The following is a 27,690-nucleotide window of genomic DNA, read 5'->3' as shown; positions in this document are numbered from 1 at the left end:
ATAGAACAGCCTGAGAGCTGCACAGCAAATGAGCAGGCAAGCTTCCTATGAGCCAGAAAACTGGGAATCATGATTTAAATAATGTGCTCTGAAAGACCTATTCCAGAACTCGTCTGGACTTAAACTGAGCTGGATCCAAGTCTGAATCAATGCAGAACCACAGCCTGCGTCTGCACTTTGCTTTCCACAGCACTCGATAGTGCCTGTAGGTTTTTTTTTCCACATTATTCAATAGTCCTGCCTCTCCCATTAAACTAGAAGATGAAAAGTTGACTGTAAATAGAAAACATCTGTAATAAATCCATCAATGACATAGCTGAACTAACTGAACCAAAAGCAGACAAGCAATCATCTCATGTACATTTTTAGTATCATCATAAAAAATTAAATAGGTTTCAAGCACCCAGAAAGCATAGACATTTAAAACTGTAGCTGTATATCTCAACCTACTTCCTACTAGTACTTTTATGTATGCTATTTACAAATGGTGGGTAATCTTACTGCCTGATACCTGCAGGAAGACAAAAGGTCAAATAAAAACCTAAAGATGAACTATGACAAAGAAAAACTAGTTATGTAGGATTCTGTAATTGTTTTAGTCAAGTATAAAGATCAGTTTTCCAAATTTGTGAAGTAGCTTTACACACACATTTAAGTAGACTTTTTAGAACAATCATCTGTGTTATACCTTTTGTTCAGACTTTGACAAATATGTACCAATCTTTAAGTGTCATTTATACACGAGTTAAAAGACAAAAAGAACATAACCTCACAAAAGGTTAGGCACATCTCAGAGTAAAAACTAAAACTGGTAAACTAAAGTTACCAGTTTAAATAGCCATGTGAAATAGACCAGCTTAAACTGTTAGAAGTTATAAAATCTTTAATTACTTCTCTTCAGACAATTCCTTTCTGGGTCACTACTATAGCTTTTTGGAAAAAATGGTAGTATGTTAAGGGTAGTTTTAGCTTATCTAATCTGCAGGAGGCTAGAAGAACAAATGCAGTTAGTCACCACATTACTGCAAAGGTGTTACAACTTGTTAATGCATACATTCCAGTATGCTCAGTGCATTTGCAAGCTAGAGATTGCATGTTAGCTTTGTAACTAAAATGGAAATACCAGATTTGTATGAGGAGTACAATACATATAGAAGAACAAGTTTTTATAGCTTTTTTTTCTTTGCAAATAAGAAAAGCAACTCAAAAGATTCTGCAATCATATGGTAAATATTTGCTGTCAAGATGCGGGGAATAAGTACTGCTGCTTCAGATGAATCTCACCAGCAGAAAGAAGAGACAGTTCAAACAAGGTGATGAGTTAGCAGCCAACAGAGCAATAAGTGAGGGAAAACATCTCCACTTGTAGAATATGGCCAAGTGTATGGACTTAACCGTTTTTAACTTATCAGAATTTAAACTTCCATAACCCGGACAGCCAACTTAACTTTGTTTGAGTCTTTAAAAAATCATTTCTTAAGCTTAAACATCAAAACTTGCAACCTAGAAGCAACATTAAAGTTCTACGTAACGAAGTTCTACAAAATATTATGTAATTGTGACCATATGGGAGCATGAAGGACAGAGCACTCAAGACAGCTGTTTCCAGTATCTAACTGCTGCTTCCTTTAAAGACTTCTACCAAAAAAAGGTTTCAATACACTCACAACTTCTAATTCAACACCTTTAATACCAAAGCAGTAAAACTGAATGTATTCTTGTGTCTTGCCACACAGAAGCTTCAAACAGGAACACTACACCACACCTACAGAGTGCACATGTGGGTGCACGTGTGCAACTCTTTCCAAGAATTCCCTATTTTTCCTGTTCCTATTCCAACCTTGAAATAATAGGAACATGGAAAAGAGACTGTATTTCACAAACTGTTTTGCTTTTTAGAGTCTGAAGACTGTTATCTCACACAGCAAAATCAGTAGAAATCAGGTCATTCGCTAGGAGTTCGCTTAGATACTTCAGAATCCAGGCTGACTTAAAATATTACCTACTGAAGAACATACCATGGACTAACTGCACCTACTAGCAAACCAGCAAGCCACAAATCCAGTAAAAAAGAACTGTAACTTTAGACAAGCACAAAAATTATCAGGAACCTACTCTCAGGAAAGCAAGATCAGAAATCAACAAATCTTTTGCCACTAATCTTGAATCAAAAACAGAAGAAAGATCACACTCAGATCAGTTTATGCAAATGGTTAAGAAGGGAGAAGAAAAACCTTTTGAGGATTCAAGCTTACGCCAGGAAATTTAAAATTGTCACCACCACCACTCCAGAATTTCTGAAGTTTCTTCTGATGCAGCCTTCTGCCACCACAGTCAGTTGAGGGCACATCAAAATAAGTAACTTTAACTGCTCACACTTTTAAAACATGCACCTTTTATCTGAAACTATACAAACAGTCACGTATGTATTAATGAAGCAATATACCCACCCTGTATCTCCCAATCCATGAAGAAAAATGACCTAAAGTGGAAAAAAAATCATTAGCAACATAAGTTCACTAAAAAGGAATCCACATAACAAACGTGTCACATCACGCGCTACAAAACCTCCGCACGTTAGGGACACGCGCTGCTTGGGGCAAAACGCGACCTTCTCAGAAACCTCCACTTAACCCCTGCTCCACCGCGGTGGCGCCTCCCTCGGCGCGGCCCCGCCCGGCGGCAGCAAGGCCCCGGCGACACCCGTGACCTTCCGCGGCGCCAACCGCAGCCTCGCGGCAGAGCAACAGCAGCGACCTGCCGGGCCGGGCCCCGCCGGGACGAGCCGCCGCGGCGCCCCGAGGCCGCTGCCGGCCGCCGCCACCCAAGGCTGCGCCCGCCGCGGAGAACAAAGTGGGGCGGGGGCCGCCGCCGCGCACCTCGCCCCACCGGGGCCGGGGGGCCTCCCGACTCCGCGGCCCCCCCCGCCAGCGCGGCCGGACTCACGGCAGCCGTCGCCTTCCGAGCGGCCGGGACGATGGCGGGCAACGGCGCGGACATATTGTTGCCGCACATACACCGGGCTGCGGGGCGGCCAGCGGGACACCGGCCAGCAGCGGGGGGGCGGGGCGGGCGCCGGGCCAGGCGGCAGGGCGCTGCCGGGGGAGACAGGAGAGGGGGGAGAGGGAGCGGGAGCGGGCCGGCCACCCGGCCACCGCCTCCTCCTCCGGCTCCCCCGCGCGCGCACCCGGGGGCCGGTGTGCGCCACCGCCCCCTCCCTCCTTGGCTCCTCCCCGCGCCGCCCCCCGCGCGGTGCGATTGGCTGTCTCGGCACCGGGGGGATGGAGGTGAGGGCGGTGGGCGCGCTGGCGCATGTGCATGCGCGCGGCCGGCCGTTGGGGGTGTGGCCGGCGGCTGCCTTGCGGTGGTGCCCCAAGGGTGGGCGCGTCTGTGGTGAACCGTTGCCGCAGCCGTCGCATGGGGCCGGGCGGGCAGTTTGTGCCTGTCCGCCCCCGTACGGGCCGGTTTGCCGAGCGTCAGCACGAACGGGGCGCCTGGGCGGTGGCTGCTCACGCGTATGAGCGCTGTAGACCCCCCGGAGGGAGCTGTCGTAGCTAACGCCTGCTAAGGCTACTCCTACACGAAGCCAGGCTGAAGCCTAGCGTGTTGGGAAACAACGCGTTTCCATGCGCTAGTTACCGGTCTTTTGTTTTTTCATTGAAAGTCAGCAAAGCTGCTTCAGTCTTTGGGTGTCCAGTGGTTTTAAAGAATTTGAACTACTTGGTGGCTTTAAAGCTAGCTTTCAAATAGATGCCAGGTTGTGTTGTACTTTTGTACTGTAACTTGTATGTGCTTGTGAGTTGAGTGAGTTTTATAAAAATCAGTTTTATGTGAAGATGTTTTCTAAGCCTTAAGAAAATAAACATATAAAATAGTAAACATGGGAAATAGGAAAGCCAGCATAAGCACAGCAAACAGTATTGTTGGACGCAGCTCATTTGTCTTCTTCAGATGCCTCTATCACCAAATTAAATCTCTTGGCTCAAAGCCAATGAATGAATGCTTCTTACTCATCTTGAAATGTGTGAGGCTATTCAGGCACTCTGCATGGAAATTATTGCGTCGTTCCAGTCCATTCTGAACACTTGGGCCAACTCTGAATAAGTATGGCAAGCACATTTCTATCAAAATGAAATGCTTTGTTCATTGTCTTCTATTCCATACATCTTTGTCAAACGCTTCCTCCCAGAAAGTCAGTCTATTCATTGTTTTTTGCTGGGTGGCATCTGGCTAACAGAGATGCTATTCTGGCAGCTCAAACAGCAGTTGAGTATAGCAGCATGCTATATTTCTTTCGCATCCTTCCCACTGGTATGTTCCATCCAGACAGGGATATTTTTTCACAAAGCTTTTGCCCAGCAATGTTAATATTTTTGTCAGCATGGCTGTATAAAATGCATTGGATAAACTTTTCATACCCACCATGTAATATTAAACATGCAACTTCTTTTGCCATGATTGTTGTGATGTATTCATATATAATATTTATGCCATGGGATTCTGTGGTTGGCAAAATTGGGTTTATTCGACAGGTTGCCTTTTGGATTTTAGCTTCTCTCTCTATTTTAATGTGTGGTCTTGCTTTGTGTATTGTACCCAATTCAGATCTGTTGTATGAAAATGTAATACAGACTCCTAAAAAATTAGGAGCTTAATTTTATGTGAAGTGCTTCTGAGATATGCCTAACCTTTTACGCATGCCCTTGGGACATGAGCAAGATTCTGTCTTCCCTCTCTACTATGCTGTTTACTATTTTATTTAGTAACTTTAACTTTCATGAAGTTGGTCTGGTGGCCTGATGATGAATCTCCAGCCCAGAAGATCAGTAGTCTGCTCTTCATTGAACAGAATTTTTGATCAGTGTAGATGAAATGATCTTATCTAGATTCACGTTTATTGCTAGCTTGTTTCAGGGTCACTGGAGAAATACAAACTTTATGAGTGCAAATCATTTTCAGGCACTTTTTGGAGTTTTCAGAACAAAGCTATCTGTGTAAACAGAGCAGTATTTTTCAAATGCCTGAGGCAGACCAGAGCACGATAGCAGATTGGCCTGTTCAGGTGTGGGACAGAGTATGCCTGTTGCAGACGGGGACTTAAGCTCCTGTCTGTTCCCTAACTTAAAGGAACTAAACGCCTCGAGTTCAAGGAACTTAGCTTCTAAAATCCTGAAATAATCACTGAATATATCTGAGTCATGAATCTTTCAAAGCCTTGTAAGTTGGCTGTTTCTTTAGTGAAAGAGGTGTCATATAAATGGTATTTTTCTATCTAATTTCAAGGTCGTGCTTAAAGTAGTGACAGCTTTTCAGGGCATGGCCTAAACCTTGTATTTTTCCCTATCCTGGTGGCTGAAATGGACTTAGATATGATTGTTTTCCATAGCAGCACTTCATGTGTGCTGCTACTTTTCTGAATGCGGTAAGAAGCTACATAAATTTCATAGTGAAACTCTCAAATTTCTGCAATAAGTTTCTATTTCATTCATTGTTTATTCTCAGAACTGGCAGAGCTATTTAGTAATCTTTCGTCAAAATAAGGCTTTTTGTGAAAAAGGAGGCAGACATTCAACGTGGAAAAAGGTTTTGGTCAAACAAAAGCTTTGATACTGAAAACACAATATTATACTGGGAAGTATCAGGTGATTTTAATATTAAGAACCATCCTTTCTGCTCTGTAATTTCTCAGTGGCAGCTTCAGTACTACTACTCTTATCTTCACTCAGTTCAGCCTACGTCCTGCATCCCCTCTAGAAGAAAATAACTTCCTTCCAGACCAATACTGATGATACACAAGATAGTGATGGAAACTGCAGTATGATTATTGAGTTGGTCCATCTTTTAGATTAAAATAATAAAAGTGATCAGTACAGGGGAAGTCTGTAACAATAACACACACTTCCAACAGGTATCCTCCTTTAAGCTTTTTGGGTCAACATGGGGCACCGCACTTAGATTTGATCCATGTTCTCTGCAGCGCCAACCAGTCTTGGTATGACGCAGCCTGAGGGTTTTAATCAAGTCTTGGCTTTGAAACGCTTGGATGAGATCAGCGTGTATAACAGAAAAGCAGATCCTGGAAAATGGAATGGCAGTCGGGCCCCATGCGTAACGTACTGCCATACGCGCTCAGGAAGCAATCAAAGCAATGGTCCGTTTCAGAGTTTAACTTCCCGGCCCTTGCCGATTCTCTCAGTGCCCCGGCTCCGCTGCAGTTCGACCGGCGGCCGCGCCAGCGCACCGAGCCCCCAGCTCCGCGGCCCGGGCAGCCGCGCGTGCGCCCGGGAGCAGCGGCGCCAGGTCCGGCCTCTCGCCCCGCGGCCGCCGCCTCCCTCCGCTGGAGGGAGGTGCTGCGCGACACTGCCGGGAAAGCGCGGGGGGCGCGGCTTACGGCTCTGCCGTAAAGCAGCGCGCCCTGGTGTGCGGTCGCCGTTGGAGGCCATGGGCGGGAATGGCGTGGCCAAGGCGCTGGAGTTGCTGCGGTCGCTGCCCAGGGTCAGCCTGGCCAACCTGAGGCCTAGCGAGGGCTCCAAGAAGCCGGTGAGTGCTTGCAGCTGGTTGGGTGGGTCCCGGGGACGCTCGCTTTGCGGTGGCAGGAGCCTCCTCCGCCTTGGCAAGGGGCATGCCCGGCCCTGGGGGCGCCGGCCCTGGGGGGGCCGGCCCCGGGGCTGCCGCAGGCCGTTGGGGAGGCCCGGGGTGGGGGTGGGGCAGTGCTGCAGAAAATAGGTGTGGGGTGGCAGGGTCGTGTGGATCGGCCCCGGGCCCGCCCTTGGCTTGTTGCATTCCCTGTAGAGGACTAGTTGATGTATGGCCCTAGCTAAACCTCATCCCCTCCACCACCCCCGGAGGAGGAGACAGTAAAGAAAGTATGGGGAAAAAAAATGATGTTTACGAAAAGGGGACACAGGTTTTAAAAGGGGAAGATGAAAGGTTTAAAATTAAGGACAGAGAATATGGCATCAGCCAGCACTTTGTGTTACTACTGATTTTTGCATTGTGGAGAGCTGCTGGCTTGTCCCAAACAACATTAAATGTCCTTTTTTTCTATTCTACCATAAAGAGGTAGAGAAAAAGAAATCCAGATGATGGGGGGGGGGGGGGGAAGGAATGCCAGTGAACAGAAGAATGAGGGTTAAAGCCTAAAATCATGGGAATAAAGAATTGGAGGGGAACACCAAATGGCATTCCCCTGTCAGTGCTCAGGTCTCACTGAAGACACCTAAAGAGCTGGTGGATACCGCCCAATTCAAACCTTTTAGACATGTAACAAGACAAGAGAGTAGAAATCAATTCCCCTACAGTTTCCAGGGTTTGTCTTTCAAGTTACGCCTCTTGGAGCTGTGGATGCTCAGTTTGGTCAGGATCAAGGGGAGATGGAAGACTAGGCCTTGCAATCAGCTGCAGTAGTGATTTGTAAAGTTTTCAAGCTGATCCAGACTCCAAAATAGCATTTTTAGGCTTAACATTCAGAAATTAAGATTGTCTGAACTTGAGGCTTAAAGAAAGCCATACAAATGTTTCTCTGCCTGTGTTTTGTCTCTGGATTTTTTATTTTTCAAGGTAGCTACTGAGCTGAGGAAAACTTTTTTTTCCCCCCACTCTGTCTTGAAAGTAGAGATTTTTATATACTCACTGGGGCTTTACCAAGTAACTTGCAACTTCAAGTAGGAAATGAGCATTTTTCCCATGTTACTTGTAACTATTGACCTTCCGTTTGAGTCTGTACAAGTGACTTCAGCTATATTTCTGTGGTATTTTTTTTAAAGTCTAACAGTTTTTTTTCAGTGATTAATCAAGTCCTCAAATAAGCAAGCTTAAGAGCATTTGACTTTACAAAAATAAGTTGCCAAAGAAATCCAAATTTTTTGGTTGGCTCCACTGACCACTTAAAATCCTGCCAGTGTACCAACTGCATTCCATTTGCAACCAAGTGTTGTCAATGTACCTGTACTGACTAAAGTCACCATGTAATCTGGGGCGTGTGCAGGTAACTGCCAGAAAGGGTGGTCCAGCTGTGCCTTCCCTTTGCCCTCAGGTGCTCACTTCCACTACAGTGTTTTGCGCTGGTTGTTGCATGGTGAGTTATACCAGGGTACTAAACCAGCTAAAAACTACTTAGACAAAAATTAGTTTTCATTCAGTTTAGTTCTCTGATCTGTCCCATGCGAAGGCACACGACTGCACCTGAGAAACACTATGAATAAAGAAACATAATGTGTGGGTTAGGGACAAGATGGCTTTTTTTTTTTCCCCCAGTGGCAGGGATAGCCTAGCCTAGCATAAAACTGCACTTGAACTCTATATTAATTAATATAAATATAGGTAAACTCTGTATCTTAGATCAGATGATATGTTTCAACTCTATTAATGCATTTTTTTCTGATGTATATCTGTGCAGGCCTTTATATTAGTATTTCAGTATACATTAAGTACTCCATAACTTTGGAAGACTAATGGACAAAATAAAAAGTGTAAAACATCCTATTTTGTCTTTGTGGTGTTACCCTAATAATCAAGATACTACTAAGTACCATGATGTACTGATCAGTTTCATACCCCAGTTTTATTAAATATTCTGTGCAGCAGTATAACTGCATAGAGTGATTTGCAGAATTAGGGCTGCCCAAGTTTGATTGTCTGAATGTTGAATAAAAAAATTAGAATATGAAGAGACTTACTGTAGTCTCTTTAATAATGACTTATTTGAATTGTTATTGTTCCAACAGTGAGCATGCTGTGACTTAACCTACGCTAGCTGATAAGCATTAGAAGTACTGTTCAAAATACATTGTGTTGCATGTCCAGTATGACTGATTCAAGTTGAGGAACAGAACAGAAAGCAGCAAATGTGTAAATTATGTTGTGCAGGTATGAAGCTAGTTAGCCATCTGACATTGCCCCCTTCACATATATTCACACTTTTGTGAATGTTAGCTTAAATGGGAAAACCCTTGTGAAATCTATGGATCCTAGATAGGATCATGCTTCCCAGAGCTGAGCAGTGAACTGTACCATGCACATCAGAGCAAGCAGGATTCTGAAGCTTGTGAGTTTGTCTTATATCAGTGAAGTATGAGTATGAGTAAAATGAGCCTTGGTGCTGCAAAATCTTCAGTAATTGAATAAAATCATCTTAGACAGTAGGTTTTTGATAGTTTAGGTCAAAGTGGGCTGGCACTGCTTCTTTTAATAACTGTCACTCCCAGCCACTCTTTCCTATCCTTGCTTCGCTTCCTCTCTTGTAATGGTACAGATATTTGCATACCCGTTCATTATACCAAATGTTGCAATAGACCTATTAAAAAAAAAAAAAAGATAGAAAAAAGATTTACCTTGGCTTAGGTTTTTGATCCTGTTCACTGTTTAGCCATGCGAGTGCTTCTGCTGGCACAGGGAGGAGGTGGATGTGAGAGGATTGCTAAACTGCTGCTTATGGCTGCAATGCCAGTTTAAAGTGTTCATAAAACTGATAGCTTAATTTCACAGTCTTAATTTAAGCTGAGCTAAAAGTTTGAAATGGAATCTGCTTTTTTGATTTGTAGTCAGTAGAAATCGCAATAGTTGCGGATTTTAGAAAGTCTGAGTCCATCAAAAGAAGGGTCATATGTATCCATGACATACGTACTCTGTGCCCTCCACCCTGAAGTATAATTGAGTTTTTCATTGTTAGTGTTCAGAAACTTCTTTCTTTCAGCTTTGAACTTTCTCATGGAATAGGAGGAAAATTGGCTGTCTTGGAGAGTGCAGGATGTTAGAGGTAGAATGAAGAACTAGCATTCTTTCTATCACAATGTGTGTTCCTGTGTTCGTATTGGTGGTATCTGATTCAAGCTGTGCTCTGCAGAAATTACATGAACTGATTTTCTGGCTGTTTTTCCCCTTAGAAAAGAGCTATGTTTGAACTTTCCCCCAAGAATCAGCATTTTTCTGAACTGTTTTATATCTGAAATCTTATGCTTAATAGATATTTATGTCTAAAGTAGTTGACTGACTGCATCATTGCTTGTTTTGAAGGAGAAAAGGCGTGGTCGTGGAAGATATGGAGGCAGAAAGTGTGGTCGAGGTCACAAAGGACAAAGACAAAGAGGAAATCGCCCTCGATTAGGCTTTGAGGGTGGTCAAACTCCCTTTTATTTGGTCATACCAAAATATGGGTTTAATGAGGGACATAGGTAAGTTTCTTCATACTTAATCAGAAATGAGACATTATCTGCTTTTATTATCTTTCTCCTGAACCTGGTAACCTGTCTAATTTCACAAAGCAGGCCTAACTGAAAATGAGACAGTATTATTTTTTGATTGTTAGCTTCCTTACTGGTAGAAGCAGCCATTTCTTGTGAGATTTTTTTTTTTTTTAATCAGTTGATTTCTGTTGTTTTACAGCTCTTCTTACGTACCCTCTTCTCTGCATAATCTTTCATATGGAGCAGTCTTCCCTTCCTCCTACAACTGAGTGCCTCTCCTCTCTGAGACTGCTGCTCCATATGTGCTTGCTTTTTTCTCTGCCAGGCTTCACAAGAGTCACCCACTGACCTGACTGGAAACAGTCCCATTGCCTTCAGTGGCCTCCTGTGAAGGTGTTAGGCATGCAAATGTAATCCAAAGTCCACTTTGTTGTTTTTCTGTGTCTTTTTCACCTTCAGCTCTGACCTGCTGCTAGCCAAACAATTCTGTTTCTCTTTGTTTTCTACTTTCTCTTGTTTTCTACTTTTTTAGCCCCAGAAAACTGAAGTCTCTGTCCCTGCTCCAGTTTTTCTACCTAGGATCTTATCAAGCTCTTTAATATCAGATCTATTGGGTGAAGCCATTAAATTGTCTTTCACCGTTGTTCTGCTTGGGCATTCTGTCTTGTTCACACTTCTGTCCCTTTTTCATGTTGTGCTTGCCTGTGCCATATCCCTCTTCCAGCTTTTTAATATTTGAACTGACACTTCTAAAGTGCCTTTTCTTAAGTCGCTGTTCTAAGCTGTAGATCTGCATGCCAGGGTTGTTACCATTTCCTTCGCTATATTGACAGTTATAATACTCTGATTTTTTTAAAGTTATTTCTGTTTCTTATGTTAGCATGCATGTGACTTGGGTCACCGACCATTCTGTTGCTTTTAGGTACAGTCACAAAAACTGCTGTACCCATACACTGCTGTTATAGGCAGTGGTAACAGAAATTGCCACAGTTATAGCCACTAAGATATTCCTTTGGTATGTATTGTATTTTACCAGACAGTTCTAAAATGAAAGAATTAATGTATTCATAAATTTAGCTTGCAGTTTGATTTCATGTTAATAATATAACTTCAGCAGATAGCTGTGTATTATTATATTTCCATTCTTTATGCATGCAGTGTAACTTACAGACCTGTTCTCATTATTTTCTCTGCAGCTCTTTCATAGTTTGAATCACACTTCAAAACTTATTTCCAAATACTGTGATGTGTTCCTCTTTGCTTCATTTGTTGTAAAAGTGGATGAGTAGCACTTTCCTGAGGTGAAGAGAGGGTGTGGGTGTGCAGTCCCAGAAAGGAAATACTGCAGAATGCAGATACTGAGTTTCTTATGTTAACAGTGGCTACAAGTTTGTTTACAACAACAATCAAAGCTTCTGCGGTGATAGAAAATTAGCAGAATCTTACTGTATTTTAGTTGCATCTGGCAGCATGTGGTCACAAAAAGAGTATATTGTATTTTTTTAATGTTGTTTGCAAAATTCCAATGCCAGGCTACAGTAAATGTTTTTCTAGTTAACATTGTACATTAACTTGAGAGACAATATTGTCGCAGGATGGAAGCATCCTGAACAACATCTCTAGCTATTTATCTTCACCTCACTGTTCTTTCTGTCTGCAGTAGTGTTTCTCTACTTTTTCAACTTTTCCTCTGTTAGGAGCTGTCTGATAGGGCTAATGTTGTTGCTTGCCTTTTTTACTGTATGCAGCTTACCATTAACAGAGATCAGTTTCTTTTCTGTTTTTTTTCTACCATCACTCACAAATTTCCAATAAAAGCAGTCAAATGATGATATGAGAAAGTTTTGAGCACCAACATAAATGGTATGGAGTAGGCATAGACACTAGAATCAGAAAACTGCTTTAGGGGTTGGTTTGTTGAGTAAAGTTAGAGCTTTATAAAATGCAAAAGAAGATTTTTGCTGAAGCTGATGCTATTGACAAAATATTCCTGTTTCCTTTGGGGATATGGGTTAATGCATACTTCCTGAAAGTTTCTCTCCCTTAATGGTATTTTGAGGAAGACTCTGTTTAATTCCTTTGAGATGTCAGGTGCAGTGCTAACACTTTTTTTTTTTAAAGAAAGTCTTGTTCGTTGGATAGAGACAAGCCATGAAGGAGCATGTATTGTCTATGGCTGATATTCTTTGAGTAATTTGAGATGCTGTTGGTGGGGGGGGGGGAGGGGATGTCATTTTGTTGTTGTGTGTTTTTTGGGGGGGGGCGGGGGGATCAGATTTTCAGAACGTATCGCTGAAGCCGCCAGGCTGGACTCCCTTTGGAGATGGTAGTTATTCAGAATCTTGTTGACTTGCCAAGAAATGTTGACACTTTCATTTCTTCATGTTTTGCTGCTTCCTAAACTAATTAGCTGGTAGAGAGGTATTTTGGAGTAAATTGAGCTCAGCAATAGGAAAATGACTAATGTAATATTTCCCCACCCCCCCCCCCACCCCAAATGAGCGCTTGGGCTGTAACTAGAGCTTCTAAGTTTAATTTAATGCAAATATAGTTTGGATCTATTTTGAAAAAATCGTTGGTATCTTTAGGAATAGGTAGAAAATGGAAAGTATGCTATATTCTAGCTGACCAGTTCCTCTTAAAGCTTCAATTTTGTAAATTTCTTTCTCTCTCTCTCTCTCTCTCTTTTTTTTTTTTTTTTTTTTTTTCCCCCCCCAGCCTCAGACGTCAGTATCAACCACTCAGCCTTCAGAGGCTGCAGTACCTGATTGATTTGGGTAGAGTTGACCCCATGCAACCGGTTGACTTAACGCAGCTCACTAACGCCCGGGGTGTAACAGTACAACCTCTCAAAAGGGATTATGGTGTCCAGCTGGTGGAAGAAGTAAGCATACAAGAGAGGCTGATTCTTTTAAGTAATGTAAAGCTTTGGGTTTTCAGGTGAATTCTTCTGTACCAGGCTGTTGTTTCAAAAACAGAGTAAGAGAAAAGAGGAATACATCTTCACTTCTCTATATTATTTGCTCTGGATTTTTTGTAATATTAAATCCACTAGAGGGCACTATGTGTTAGCAAGAAAATCAGGTGGTGTTTTAGACTTGGAAGACTTTACAAAAGTAATACTAAAGAAGCACATACAGAGTGGTTGAACAGGTATTTTAGAAAACAGGAAGACTAGAATGTACTGAAAGAAATGTATGGAAATTTTGGAAAGGCAAATATTTTAAAATTTGACACACGTGACTGAATTTGGTTACCCCTGTTGGTGCAGAGAGAAGGCATATCATAATATTTTGCAGTGGTGGTTGTTTATTTGCAGAGAAGAATAAATGCATTCCTCAAAACACTCATTTTAATGTGTGTTGAAACCCACAGGGTGCTGATATTTTTTCAGCAAAAATAAACATTGAAGTACAAAGGGCATCTGAATTAGCAATTGCAGCCGTTGAAAAAAATGGAGGTGTTGTTACAACATCCTTCTACGATCCAAGGAGTTTGGGTAAGAATTTTCCTTCATTTCTGTCTTATTTTTCTGGAATGTGAGAAGATTAAATGATCCAAATCAAAGTCTGAAACATAGGTTTTTGTGGTGGTGGTGGTTGTGGTGGTGGGGTTTTTCTTTAACTGTTCACCTCTTTAGCCCTAACAGTGTTAATAATCATTTACTAATCAGCCAGTTAAGTCCATTCTGCATTCTACAAATAAACTTGTTCTGTAAATAGAGGAACAAATAAAGGATAATTTCTTTGGATTTTTCTTTTAACTTTTCCACATGTTTTAGTAACCCTAAGAAAATTCAGAAAAAATGTGGATTTAAAAAACACTGTGGATATGTATATTTTTAATTATAAATGCTTTTCCAGTTAAAGTGAGGAAATAACTAATATATAGAAGCTCAGAATCATTCCAGTCAAAATGGCTATTGTTTTCCGAACACTTTCACTGAAGAATGTGGTTTGGCTTTGCTTTGCTTGAGGCTGCATCCTCCCTAATACTCATTTATGCAGTTTTTATTGATGTTAATGGAGCTTTCATGTGTGAATGAAGTAGAGGACAAGAGGGTGGGCATTTTTTAGTGTGCAAAATATATTACCTTGAATTGATATAAGTTCTTTTTTTCTAAATCAGAAAAAAATCAAAATCTTGAAGTTAAATGGGATCTGGAATGTAATTTGCCAACTGTGGTAAAACTTCAGGAAGAGAGAGTCTCATAAATGACTAAATAAGTGCACATACTATTGATTCTTTATGTAAAATGCTGATAGAAACACTGAATTTGACATTTATTGATATCACTGTGTTAGTAATGGTACAAATATGCTGTTCCTAAGCTAGAAGCCAACTGATTTAAAGCACTGACATCTTCTAGGTTAGGTTATTGTATCTTTCCAATGTAGGCATTCTAAACATATTAGAAACAATGATTCACCCAGATTGCTTTAACTGATATTTATAGTGACAGGATTATTTGTTTAGTTAAATGAAACTTGTAAAACAATATCTCATTCTGAACAAGAGTATTCTTAAGATTCCTTTCTCATTTGTCTTTTCAGTGAGTGAGTTTAATAATTTATTTAGCCAAATAATACCCTCATTAAATGAGAAGGTGTCATTTAATGTCTTTAAACATTGATTATGAAGCATAGTGTCTAATTATCTCTTTTGATTGCACACAGAAATTTTATGTAAGCCAGTACCATTTTTTCTGCGTGGCCAGCCTATTCCAAAGCGAATGCTTCCACCTGAAGATCTAGTCCGTTACTACACAGATGCCACAAATCGTGGGTATCTGGCAGATCCATCTAAGGTTGAAGAAGCCAGGCTTGAACTTGCCAAGAAATATGGTTATGCTTTACCAGACATAACTAAGGATGAACTCTTCCAAATGTTAAGCACACGCAAGGATCCTAGACAGATTTTTTTTGGTCTTGCTCCAGGATGGATCGTAAACATGAGTGACAAGAAAATTCTGAAGCCAACTGATGAGAGGCTGCTAAAATACTATAGCTCATGAATTCAGGATTGGAGACAACTGCAGGTGTACAGGAAACATCTGGGTATGAAATAATGGCTACAAAGTGGGTTTTTCTTTCTTTTTTTTTTTTTTTTTTAGACTTCTGTTGTACTAGACAAAACAAATTTTTGTTTATGTAATCTACTGATATAGCTATCAGTTTTCTTTATTGTCATAATACAATATAATGAAAAGTCTTAACTTTGGAAACAGTGTAGAGTCTGACATGAATAAAGTATATATTTGAGCACTTTCTCTTGCAATGATTTGCCTATTATTTTCTCAGTCATAGTATTTTAATGTCGCATTTATTTTAGAGCATTCCACAGAGTAGCTTGACATAATAGTTTATTTTTTCCACAATTTAAAATCTGAAACATGACTGTACAAAGCTAATATTAGTGTTAGAATTATACTACACAGCATTATAATTAATGTTGTAAAAAATGATATCTTGAACGCCTCTGAGAGGTAGACCATCCATTTTTTTGGTAGAAAAAAAAAAAGATACATAGTACAGAAGAGTTCATTAATTAAATGTTTTGAATTCTGACACTGCCATCAAGAGCATTAGAGCTTGAAAGATCTTAATTTTGTGTCCTGTACTCATTTCTTCAGATCATACCCTTGAGAAAGACATTATTACTATGCATTGGTATTTCAAGATTCATCCGGATGCTTAGGACTGGGCATTTGGGACCATGGACCAAGTAATAGATTGAAAGGTGAGAGCAGAGACTAAGTTAATCTATTAGAATTTGATCTGACTCCTCACAAATTAATGAGATGCTTTGTAATTACTTGAACTTCAATAGAAGCTGAATTTGGCTTTAAAATAGGGATGATTTGGATATCAGGATGCAGGAAACAGTCCAGAAGATCAGAACACAAGAATAAACCTTGCTTTCCAATTTTTAAATGCCCTTGGAAATGCTTCTTATGGTTTCCTGTAGGTGCCGAACCATCCCATCTCCTAGGGAAAGCCCTCAGAGTGCCAGAATCTCCTGTTTCTCTAGTATAACAGCTATAACTAACTTGTGTGCCTCAAGAAAATAATTTTTTGTTGTTGTTGTTCAGAGAATAACAATAAGTGGATGAAATTTTTCTTCCACTTTGTCAGCACAGATTTTGGCTCTACTCAACCAATGGTGTTGTCAATTAACATGACCATCTGTTATCACAAACAGAATAAAACACAACTCTTTCATTCCCACACTGAACAAATAGTCTGTAATGTATTGATCAATGTTGAAATGTCACTAATTTTTGACAATTTATTCTTCAGTTTCTATTGTCCCTGTTAATGTGTGTTATATGCTATCAATAATGGATGTTCTGCTGACTTCTTGTGTAAGTATAGGTGCAACATAGCAAAACAACACCAGTGTAAAACTGGATTGTGAATAGCAGGAATTTGGTCTCAGTGGTGTTAACATGAGTATTTTTATAAGGTGCACAACACTTTTTTTGGCACATTAAGAATAATGCTTTGTGCCAAAAAAATATAACTGGTGTTAACTTGAATGTAGAGTAAATAACTTTCTCACTTTAGATGTATCCTGTTCTGCATCCTGATGATTGTTGGTGTGGAAACTTAAATGACAAGCAATACTTTTTTTTTGTTATTACAATACGACTGCCTCCATTTGGGAAGGAGTTGGGGAGGGGAGAAAGAGTATTTATTGCCTTCCCTTATTTGTGCCATAATGTTTCTGTTTTTATGAATCAATTCACAATTGTATTTTGTGGAGGTTGTGGTACTCAACAGGAAAGCTACTTAACTGGAAGCAAAGAAGGAAGTTAGTCATATTAGTGAAGACCAGAAGACAAAAGTGTTTATGTATCATTGTGTATTTTGGGGGGGGAAAGGAGTAAGGCAACTTTGTTTCTATTCCTTCTGTTTGCATTAAAATGAAGAAATTGCTTTCAGCATTTCTTTTTTTCCAAATCAACTTCTTTGATATATACATGCGTGCACGCACTGGCTGTTCCAGGTTTCTAAATGGTTTTCAGGTGAAAGGGTAACTTGGATAAAATGATAACAGTGAAAGAAAGAATGAAAACAGGAAACAGATGCCTGGTGACGTCGAGTGATTGGATAGCACTTATTCAGTGAACGACGTCTTAGTCACAAGGCAGCTGTATCCTGGTTCTGATACTATAATGCTACAAATACCTTGGAGCCAAAACAGCCACGTTCCTCAAAATCCGGTCATTCTGCTGTATAAAGGTGATCTTTTATCATCTTATAATTGGAGAGGGCAAAAAGGGCCCTATGTTGCTTTATTTAAAATATGCAATGCTTGTCTTTCTGTTTACAGTAGCTAGCATTCTATAACAGTAGTTCTTGTTTTATTTACTAGTGAAAAAGTGACAAGGCTATAGAGGATTTCCTGTTCATTTTATCTCGTGAGGAGCACGAGTCTCCTGGCAACTGAGTACAGAATTATCAAAAGCACAAGTGAGTTATTGACAAGGTTTCTAATAAATCCGTAGTAAACAGCCTCTGAATGGAATGTCATTTATACGATGGTCTGGCTCTTGGATGCAAGACTCTTAAGCCAGCATTGGCATCTAAGGCAAATGTTTTTACTTAATCATATGTACCATGTTTTCATGTTCATAAGATAAATGATTGCTTTGGATATCCTGTTTTGATAGGGTTTTTTGTATGCAACAGTGTATTTCACAGCAAGAGAATTGAATCTGTTGCAACAGGAAAAGCATCATCAAGTAGCTGAGGAAAAAGAATTGTATTTGTGCCATAAAATATTGAAAGTCGTTTATTTTTATCAATAGTATCATATTCTTGAATGCTCCTTCAGAAAACTGATCATATATGCAAAGCTGCAATCAAAATGAAGCCTTCTGAACAAGCACATATCTTCATAATTAGAAATTGCCTATTTCTTATGAGAGACTCTACTAACTAATATTAGCCAATCGATACTGTATGTGCAGGTGGCTGACTGCAGACTTGAAGCTGATTAACATAAATGCATCTTCCCTTTTTATCTTCGCATACAAAAAATCTAGCACTTCAAAGGGATACTGACTTTTCATTTATTATATTTCATGGTACCATATTTAGGTTTCACACCCAAAAGTTGAATATACCGTTCACTGATTTCAAGAAAGTAGTAAAAAAGATGCATAAATTTGTAGCTGTGATCTGAATCTTTGCTGGCAGTGTGCCAACATTGTTTTGACATGCGAGCATAATTGATGTTAGTGCTCCAGGAAGTCATATAAAAGTGATCAATTATGAAGATAGCTTCCCATTGGTATTTTATTATTTTCTGTTTTATTGATATAACTTGAAATGTTAATGCAAAACTAACTTTGCAATGTTGAGCAAGCACTGTGAAAATTTCTCTCAGTATATTAATATGAAATAGTTGCACAGGTTTTTATTTTAAATATTGTGTTATGTTTATATACATCTGAAATACAAAAGATGCTGTGTCAGTGCAAAATGGCCAGCCTATATTCTAGATGCAGCTTTATCTCTTAAAATTTCCTAATCCTCAGGGATCAGATGGGAATAGTCCTTTGTAACTACCAGTCTTGCATCACTTTATTACATTGTGCTTTAGTATGTGAAAATATGTAGTTAAAGTCCTGGTCTGATAGAGTTGTTACCAGTTAGAGGAAGATTACGAACTTTATGCTCCTTAATCTCCTAGACCAAGTGGCCGTCTTGGTCTTTTGTAGCAGAAATGTATGGCATTATCTAAAGAACTGTCAGGTTTCTCAGTTGAAGCAAGCTATCCTCAGATCTATTCCAACTCCTCTGGTAATGTTCTTTCTGTTGCATCTGCATCTTTTGAGGTCTCTTCTCACTTCTCCAGTTGCAATTGTGGGAACTACAGGGCTCAATCATTCTCACAGTGTCATCCTGTCTGGCCCACTCTAAGTCTGAAAATCTGGTGGTTTTATGTGCCTCTAGAGCAGGAAAAGTGTTGATCATTCCTGCATCTGTTTATATGATGGGGTTTTTCATGGCTTGAGTTTCCTGCACTGGTGTTGCTTTTGTTGTTAAAAATGTCAACAGCAATATTGTTTAGTTGTTAACCTTGTAGATTCCAAGGCGCGTGCTGACAGCAGTCTGGAGAGCCCTTTAAGCAATGGCTTCTGAGTTTATTTGGAATCGAGAAAAACTCCTACAAAGGTATCTGTGAACTTAACTCAGAATTACACACACTAGATGCCAATCTTAATGGATAGACACTTTTGTGTTGCAATGCGTCACTGCCCAAATCAGTCTCTCCTCGTGCATTTGGAAACGCTGCCTCCAACCTCCGCAAGCTTCATTCTAGTCTCCTGATAGGATTGTGCTGTCTGGTCGAGTTGTTCTTTGGAAAATAAGCTGATGTGTAAATTTACAGTAAACTGGTTCTCTATGGATTTTCTTGTGAAGAAGTGTAGTTTGGTTTGCTCCCAAAGTGGAGTACCTTGTATAAATTCACTCAATATTTAACAAGGAAGATACTTGCGTTCTTTACTTCCTTTAGCATAGCCATGATTCAGAGCTTCAAAAGTTGAAATCTCAGTTCCTGATAAATTTAGTGCAGTGAGATACTTTCTTAATTTCAAAAGTAATGACAGTCTAAATTCATATGGCTCACATTTAGACAGTTGTCTAAGCTTGTTTTATAGTAAGTGGGAAGCTGAAGGGTATGTTTAGTGGAGCCTGAAGAATGACTGGGTTAATCTTGAAGTAGATACCCAATCAATAAATTGCTGTCTAGGCTCTACTGACTGTAAAGGCAGTTTTAACATACAGTGCACTTGTACACACCTAAACTTAAGTATCAGGAGCGGAATCCTGTTCTTTGTCTTCAGTGACAAAGGTTGCTTGAAGTTAATGGTTGGAGTATCTCCTTCAGGATCCATGTCACCAGTGTGAAGTACCTAATGTAGGCTGTAAACCTGGCTCATCACTGGGAACTGTTGAATCTTGATGTACTAATTTGTATTTCTCTTTGAAAATGAGCATGCTGATCTAAGAAAACCAAGCCAGAGCACATCCTGCTGCCACAAGAGATGAAATGCTGGCATCAGATGATCAGTGTTATTGTGCATCCATAGGACATAGCAGCTTTTCCAGGATGCAGAAATCAATGGCATCCCCAGCTAGAAGCCTCTGGCTCTCTTGGGGTGGATGACTCCCAGCTCTGCATGGTATTGCCATTCAAAATTTGTCTGCCTACTCTCTTGGCACCTGTTTAGTAAGTTGCTAATATCTGTGCTATCTTTAAAGTACACATTTCCTGTGAAAGCAAGCCCTGGAAATTAAAGCCACCTGCATTTGCAAATTAGGGAAAATGGGAGAAGAAGAAGAAGGTGTCTGCTTCAGCAAGTGGTGTTTGTGATTGCCAGAAAAGGTGCCTGAGATATTTAAACACGTAGACCATCTCACCGCACTCTGAGAATATGTAGTCCAATGTGCCTCAGGTTCCCCAACCCAAAATTGCTGTGATGAATTGTGATCTTTGTACATAAAACAGACCCAGGACTGATCCTTCTGCAGGTCTTGACTTGCTGTTTCTCCTATTTTGAATGATTTCCGGGTCCCTGGAACGCAACAGCCTTGTTTGTTGTTCTGTGTATAGGCAATTATTTACCCCTTTCTTTGCAAAGTAAACAGCACTAACCGCCACAGGAGGCAGTTTGGGTATGGGCCACGTATGAGACTTGAGACTGTTCCAGTGAAAATATTATCCGACTGGTTTTATGTTGAGCTTGGCTGGTATCAGATCGCTGCCACCCTGACTTCTAGGACTTGCAAAATATCTGGGCTAATTGTGACTTTCTTATTGTTTTTTGTTGTTGCTGGGTTCGTTTGTTTGTTTGTGAAGACACCCTTACAAGTTCAGTGTTCAAGATAGGTGCTCGCTATAGGGAGATCATGAAAGAGATCTTTGCCTTAGCAAAAGAAAACATAATCTTCACAGACTTCGGAACATGAGAAACAAAGCATAAAAATCTCCATTGGAAGAGAGATGCCAAAATCATACACATACTAGTATGCTGCAAACAACACTCAGGCTCTGCTGCATTACTCATTTGTTTTTGCTGACTACACTGTTACTAACTAAGTGTTCAAGAAATCATTTAAAGAATACATTTTAGGTTTTCTTTGTTGTCCTTAGGGTTTTCAGCTCTGCAGGAATCTTGTTTCCAAGCATTGTTCCTGTATCCAAGAAGGCTAGAAATAAATTTAAAACGAAGTTGGAGCCAGCATTTTCATGCAATGGCACGATTCCAGGAACTGCTGCTTTAAGATAAACAGTAAATATTGTGAGCCTTGCAAAACAGTTACTGATTCATTACTTATACCCTGCTGATTTTATTCCTCTGACTCGCTGGTTCATTGTTTCAGAGCATAACTCCTCTGCAGTTTCTGCAGTTGACCTCCAGTGACCAGTCTCCTCAGCATGAAAGAAACATTCAACACTTGTCTGCTGTTTCCAGCATTCAGACCTGAGGGTAACCAATGTTATACTATCTTGTAACCATCCCACACAAACAACATCCTCTCCCACTCCTCTCCCCATCTTACAAGGCCACTAAGCTCATCAGTAGTCTGGGAGTTGCATCTGCTCACTGGGATAGGGAGAAGTTCCTGTGTCCTTCTGATACAGGCAAGGCTGACACCTAGTGACCAGATGCATTTATTCCTATGGGAATTCACTAAATTCAGTGAAAATTCACTCTTTTTTTAAATCTGGGAGATTTAAACTTAAGAGTAAATAGCTCATTTATTTCATCATCACTTTTGGGCTTTGTTTCTAGTATACCCTTCTAAAGACCAAGTTAAGGTTGCTTGGAAGCCTGTTTAAATGTTAGAGCCCTGAAGATTTTGCTTGTAGTCTCCTGGGAGTGCTGCGTACAGCTGCTCTTAGCAAACTGTGACAGCTAACGCCAGTCAACAGTGCGGTCAGACTATGGTCCGTCCGTGTTCTTTCCTCAGTAAAATCATGGCTGATCTTGCTGTTTGGATTCTCTTTGCACATCCTGCTTTAATGAATCCAAAATCAAGCACAGAGGGATATTCTCCAAGTCATAGAATTTTCCGTCTACTGACGTCTGCCTCCCAAGCAAAACCCCTACGCAGATACCGCCACCTGAAAAGCACTGCCTTTTCCATTGCCATTGCAGATCCTGCTGGAAATACTACAGCTGAGCAAACTTTGTATTAAAGATGAAGAGTAAAAGCTAATTAAAAGACTAAATTCCAGAATGCTTCTGCTTTTTTTTTTTTTTTTTTTTACCTAGATGAAAATTTCAAGAGTATAACATGTTGCTAAGAATTGTGTGTGATTTTTACTTAAAAAAAAGTAACCATATAACTTTGGGGAAACAGCCTTTCCAATGCAAACCAAAGCAGCGCTTTCCTCATAAGAATAACCACAGACTTCAGAAGTAGCCTGCGAAGTTCTGAATTGCTCCCTGTGCTGGTGGGCTTCATGTGAAACTCCAACTGTAGGCCTGAAGAGCAGCCCTCAGGAGTGGGTCTGTGGTCTTTTGAATGTTTGTTGAAATGTTGGAAATACAAATTTTGGTTGATTCAGTGTAGCTCTTTGCTACTAGCACAGCATTTGGCTATACAAAGAGTTAGAGCACAATGTTTTTCTGTGGCTGAAAGGAAACCTTGGTTCTTCCTGAATGCAATACCTAGGAACTTGTACAAGCCTTGTGCTGCTGAATGGGAAAAGCGGGGGGGGGGGGGGGGGGGGGGTGTTTCCTTTAGATAATTATTTATATCTGACTCATTACTTTGCATACAACTCAAACTCTGTATCTGCAGTATGTTTCTAATTAACCCATAAAAAAAATAAAAGATTCTGTATTTTAACATCCACTGAGTTTTCATCAGCTAACCTTCGGCAATTGGAGTGTTTCTCTGGAAAGATGGCTAACAAATTCTTGAGGCAAAAATCCCTTTATGAAAAGCAGCAGATTCAAACCTCTAAGCAATATCAACCTTGAAACAGTCACTGCATTTCTGTAAGCTTGGTATTCAGATACTCTGACACTTTATGCATGAAACTTTACTTTTATGCAGAGTAGTCTACAAAGTTGTGGCCTTTTTTTTTTTTTTTTTAATATTGTTGTGGTTTTTACAGTTTTGTGCCAGGTCTCAGGGCCCTGAGGGCACTGACAGGCCGACCCTGGCCCCGACCCATAGGTGCCGGTGCCAGTCCCATCCCTGTCCCCATCCCCGTGGTGGTGGCCGACGCTGCCCCCGGGGCCCTGTGCCCTCGGAGTGGGGGGACCAGTCCTGGCAGCCAGCCGTGGCCCCTGCAGTGCCTGGGCACTAGGAAAGAGAATGGCAAAAATTTACGAGCAAATATAATGCAAATATTTTCCTTCTTTGAAAAACTGACGGTGGAATTTGGTATGTATTTCAAAACTTTTGCTCGCTAACATTTGCCTGAATGAAAAACTGCATTTTTTTTTCATTTGTGTTTGGAGCTCTCCTTGGTTTCTTTACGCAACGAGTTCACAAACAAGGTTAAAGGGAAATTTATTTGCCTCGCCAATTTGAATAATTATTTTAAAAAATCTTGAAAACTGACTTCTAAATTCAAAGATAATTTTATTCACACTGGAAAACTAATGCTCAGCATTATGCTCATTCAGCCATAGAACAGATAAACAGCGCCTTGACCTGTCATGGACAGTCATAGAGAGAATTCGAATTCTTAATTTTGAAAGCTGAAAATTCAGAGGACCTTCAATAATATCTTTACGTTTATAAGGAATGAAAGATCAGGTCTTTAATGACTCCCCTTCTTTGCATTTGTTTTTGAGGTAAAGGGAGTTTTGTTAATCAGTCAGACTAAGCCAATTGTTTTCATTATTTCAGACCATAAGTGCAAGATTCCTGTCTTTGTTCAAACCAGTGGTATGGGGAAAAATAAGTTAAAGTTCTCCAGCATCAAAGTACCATCTTGTGATTACAGGGAATAAAGCAGGGCATTGATTAACAGCTGTGTCTGCCTGGACAGATGACCGTAACTGCAGGCTTGCTCTGTCCGCACGCAGAGCTGGCTGGATGTGTTTGGGAAGCCGGTACTGACCAAGAAGTGAGATAGCAGCTTTAAGGTGAGGCCATGGACCCGGTGTAATCAGCTCAATTTGGAGCAAGCAGAGCATTCACGGCAGAAACTGTTTCTCCATCAAGGCAGGTTAGACACCCTCGAGCAGTCAGGCAGTGAGGCTTGGCTGACAGATGCATTGAGCTGTAATAATCATGTTGGTTTGGCTGTATCCTTAGGTGCTTCAATTCTATTTAAACCTCATTTGGGGCACTCTAATCCATTTGTGGTCCTCTGCCTTAGTGATTACCTCTGCTCACATGGGAGGGAAGTTAAAGCCCGGACTCCTGAGTCTCAGGTTAGGCATTAAGCTGCAGCACTGCTTGTCTCCCTGCAAACTCTGCTACGTGCCGTGAATGATACATCCATTCTGCAGGCACCGCAGCGCATGAAATAGCACCAGAGCTCCTTTAAATGGGTTTAGCAATGGCAAGTGCTAACATTATAGCTGGGAGAGAGCTCAGTTGGGGTTTTACATCTGGAAAATCTACCCAGAGTCTCAGGCAACTTTGTAAGTCCTATGCTGTTTTACTTACACTTAGCAGTAGTACCCAAGTGGCAGGTGCCCTAAAGTGAGACCAGGCCTGTGCATCTGGTCAGTCTGAAATCAGATGTAGTATACAGCACCAGCAGCGTAACCAGAACAACATACCAGAGGAGCCTGATCTTTCAGGTGTCTTTGTAAGAATTTTGCATGCAGTATTGGAGCTAAAAGATAAGGTCATATAGTCCTGGAGTTTTTCTTCTGATTTTTTTAAACATCCAAAATTTCAAGAGCCTCAGTGAGACTTTTAACTATTGAAGGAATTGCACCATTTGTTTATATACTTCCTTTTTTATTTTACAAGGTTTTCCACCAATTCACTTGGCTTTTACCTGTATTTTATTCATAATGTAACTGCATTCATCATACATTTGCAATTACAAAGCACAGAGACATTTCCTAACTTCAGTCACAGCCAAAGAATTGTGAAAGTTAAAGCTAAGCATATCTGCTTGATCTTAGTTCTTCTCCCTATTGCACATTCACTTGAACTTTACCCAGCTTTCTTCTAAAAATACCAAGTAGTGAAACTTTAAATATGAAGTTTTTTATTTCTTTTAGTGGCAGAAAACCATCAGGTTTCTACATCATCAGGATTCTACACTGAAACACTATGGAAAGACCTTTGAGTTTATATCTCTATCCACTGATACTCATTATTAGAAGAAGAAGGCAACTGATTATTTCTGCATACAGTGTCAGAATTTGACTCCTTTTTGAAAAAAATTGGCATAAGAAGAAAAGAACATTTTTAATTCCACTTCTTTACAGAAGCATATCCACTAGCCTAGGTAAAAAGATCACAGGGAAGCGCAGCTTCATGCCCTAAGCTCTACAGTACAGAGACATTTAAATAATGATGCATCCTTTGTACTCCCTGAGAAGTGACCGAATTTTTTGGGATACTTGAGCCATTCATTCAGATTATTAGCATGAACAGAAGACTCTTACTTAAAGAAAGGTCAAAGGAGAAATATAACTTTTTCATTCATATGAGGCCTTTCTTATGACATGGGAAAAACTTTAAAGGTTATTTAGCTTCCTGAAATTTAAATGTTTTCTCTCTTCCCTTCCCCCATTTCCACCTCCTCTGTGCCATCCTTCCTAGGATGCTGAGGCCTCTCTGACTGTGTGACAGGCATCTTTGGTGATCCCACAGGACACAAGTCACTCTGACTCATGACACAATTCATTTCTGATGAAGCCCCCTCTGCTCATCTGTTTGAATCAATTAGATTACCTATCTTCCTTGTTTGTTTGTTTTTCATATCCAGTCTGAAAACAAATCTATACCAAAGTCCCCTGTTTACTACCAAAAAGCATATTTTGTTAACTCCTAACTGATGATCAGAATCCAATTAGCGAGCTACTTCTGGGTATTAATTTGTTTTGGTCAAAGAATGATGTACATAAACCTCTGATTTTCTCAAGCCGTGGCTTGCAGGTCATAAATAAGCTATCATGCTAAATAATCTTTACAAATTTTTCAAGTAAAGCTTTGACTTGGATGCGTGATAGCCTACAATATTTTTGGAAGATTGCTAGTAGTCCGGTGGTCACAAAGTTTGGGAGGCGCGGACAGAGCAAGAGCTGGCGATGCCTGCATAGCCACTTGTTCGACAGGTGGCAAAGTTCAACTACAGATCCACTCACAAAGGAAATGAAATACACTTTGGTAGCTAATACTAATACCAGGTGACATTCCTGTAGTACGATGGCTGTTTATCGTAACCTCTCACAGGCAGAAACTGAGTCCCTTTGTTTTAGGGGATGCTACAATCAAGTTTTCCTGTTTCAGTTCAGTTTCCTAAGGAAACAAATACTGTGCAACTGCACATGCTTGCCTGTCTGCTAGTCCATTTGGCGCTCTCTGTTTCTTTTAAACCTTTTAAACAGTTTCAGTTCTGTTTGATGGAGGAGTAGAAGTGTCAAAGCGAAAAAATTCCTACAAGCCGCATGAAAACAGGCAGCCGGATAGAGAAAAGAGGCTATCATGTTCCCCATATTAAGACACGCTCAAATATGAACTCCTGTCATTAGACACCAGCAAATTTAACCCCAAGACATAAGCTGGAGAAGCTGGACTTCAGTAGGCGTGCTGTTCATAAACTATTTGTGTGGGCTTATATATCCCTTCCCCAACGCTGTCTGAAGAATGCACACAAACATACTGACCAGAGAGGGAATCCACAAAATATCCTGCCAAAAGTAAAAGGGAAACAACAGCACTTTATTCCCAAAAAGTTTTTCAGCAGCAGCAATCTTAATATTACTTATAACACTAGTAGAAATAACACTTTCAGTCACAGTGTGATTTACCTAAAGCTGACAGCCCTTTGAATTTAAAAAATGATGACAATTACAACCTTTTGCTTTTATATCATGAAGTTCCCAGCTCCCAAAAGCATTCAAAATGTATTTGATCAATGTAACTTCAGTTAGCAAATTGAAGCTTTACATTGATCTGTGCCAGTTATCTGCCTCTCTTCACGTATGCTCTGACTGCATTTTTTTTTCCACTTGCCACTCCTTGACAAGAGAGACAGATAGCTTTAGAGCACCTATACAGAGAATAAGATTGGCTAGCTACGACTAGCCTAGTAGAAGATTTCTACTAACAAGATAATTTTCTCTGAGAAGAGCAGTCATCCTTTTTCCAACCTATCCCATCTGTGACTGGCCTTATTGGTCACTCAAATAAACACAAAACATAATGTTTAGCCTAAACTTATTCCCCAGATGTGGGCTGTTTTCTGATTACGTGAAAAACATCTCTTCTTTCTTTCTTCTAGCACTCTTTGGGAGAGGAACCAGCTCCTTTTCTGCCCTGGCTGGAGCTAA

General features: G+C 40.5%; 2 protein-coding genes across 2 annotated transcripts in view; one reads left to right on the top strand and one right to left on the bottom strand.

Moving 5' to 3' along the window:
* Positions 1 to 3,238, bottom strand: part of TCEA1 (transcription elongation factor A1) — a 48,564-nt gene extending 45,326 nt beyond the window's left edge. The window contains exons 1-2 of the mRNA XM_064507542.1: positions 2,947 to 3,238; positions 2,451 to 2,482 (exon numbers count right to left, since the gene is read on the bottom strand). Of these exons, the coding sequence (XP_064363612.1) occupies positions 2,451 to 2,482; positions 2,947 to 3,015 (101 nt within the window). The 5' untranslated portion in view covers positions 3,016 to 3,238. The remainder of the gene's footprint in view (positions 1 to 2,450; positions 2,483 to 2,946) is intronic.
* A 3,128-nt stretch (positions 3,239 to 6,366) lies between these two features.
* On the top strand, positions 6,367 to 15,451 carry MRPL15 (mitochondrial ribosomal protein L15). Its single transcript, XM_026097672.2, has 5 exons — positions 6,367 to 6,540; positions 10,015 to 10,172; positions 12,903 to 13,068; positions 13,560 to 13,683; positions 14,861 to 15,451. Exons 1-5 carry the CDS (start codon positions 6,442 to 6,444, stop codon positions 15,196 to 15,198), a joined length of 885 nt encoding a protein of 294 aa, XP_025953457.1. The 5' UTR covers positions 6,367 to 6,441; the 3' UTR covers positions 15,199 to 15,451.
* Positions 15,452 to 27,690: the final 12,239 nt, after the last annotated feature.

This window comes from Dromaius novaehollandiae, chromosome 2, assembly GCF_036370855.1.
Source record: "Dromaius novaehollandiae isolate bDroNov1 chromosome 2, bDroNov1.hap1, whole genome shotgun sequence".
NCBI classification, from domain to species: domain Eukaryota; kingdom Metazoa; phylum Chordata; class Aves; order Casuariiformes; family Dromaiidae; genus Dromaius; species Dromaius novaehollandiae.
This window is presented reverse-complemented; position numbering and strand designations above follow the sequence as displayed.

Excerpts from the sequence above, each read along its gene's own strand:
- MRPL15 (XM_026097672.2), top strand. The coding sequence starts at position 6,442 with ATGGGCGGGAATGGCGTGGCCAAGGCGCTGGAGTTGCTGCGGTCGCTG. Across the intron at positions 6,541-10,014 it reads GCGAGGGCTCCAAGAAGCCG|GAGAAAAGGCGTGGTCGTGG; the intron begins GTGAGTGCTTGC and ends CTTGTTTTGAAG. Across the intron at positions 10,173-12,902 it reads GGGTTTAATGAGGGACATAG|CCTCAGACGTCAGTATCAAC; the intron begins GTAAGTTTCTTC and ends TTCCCCCCCCAG.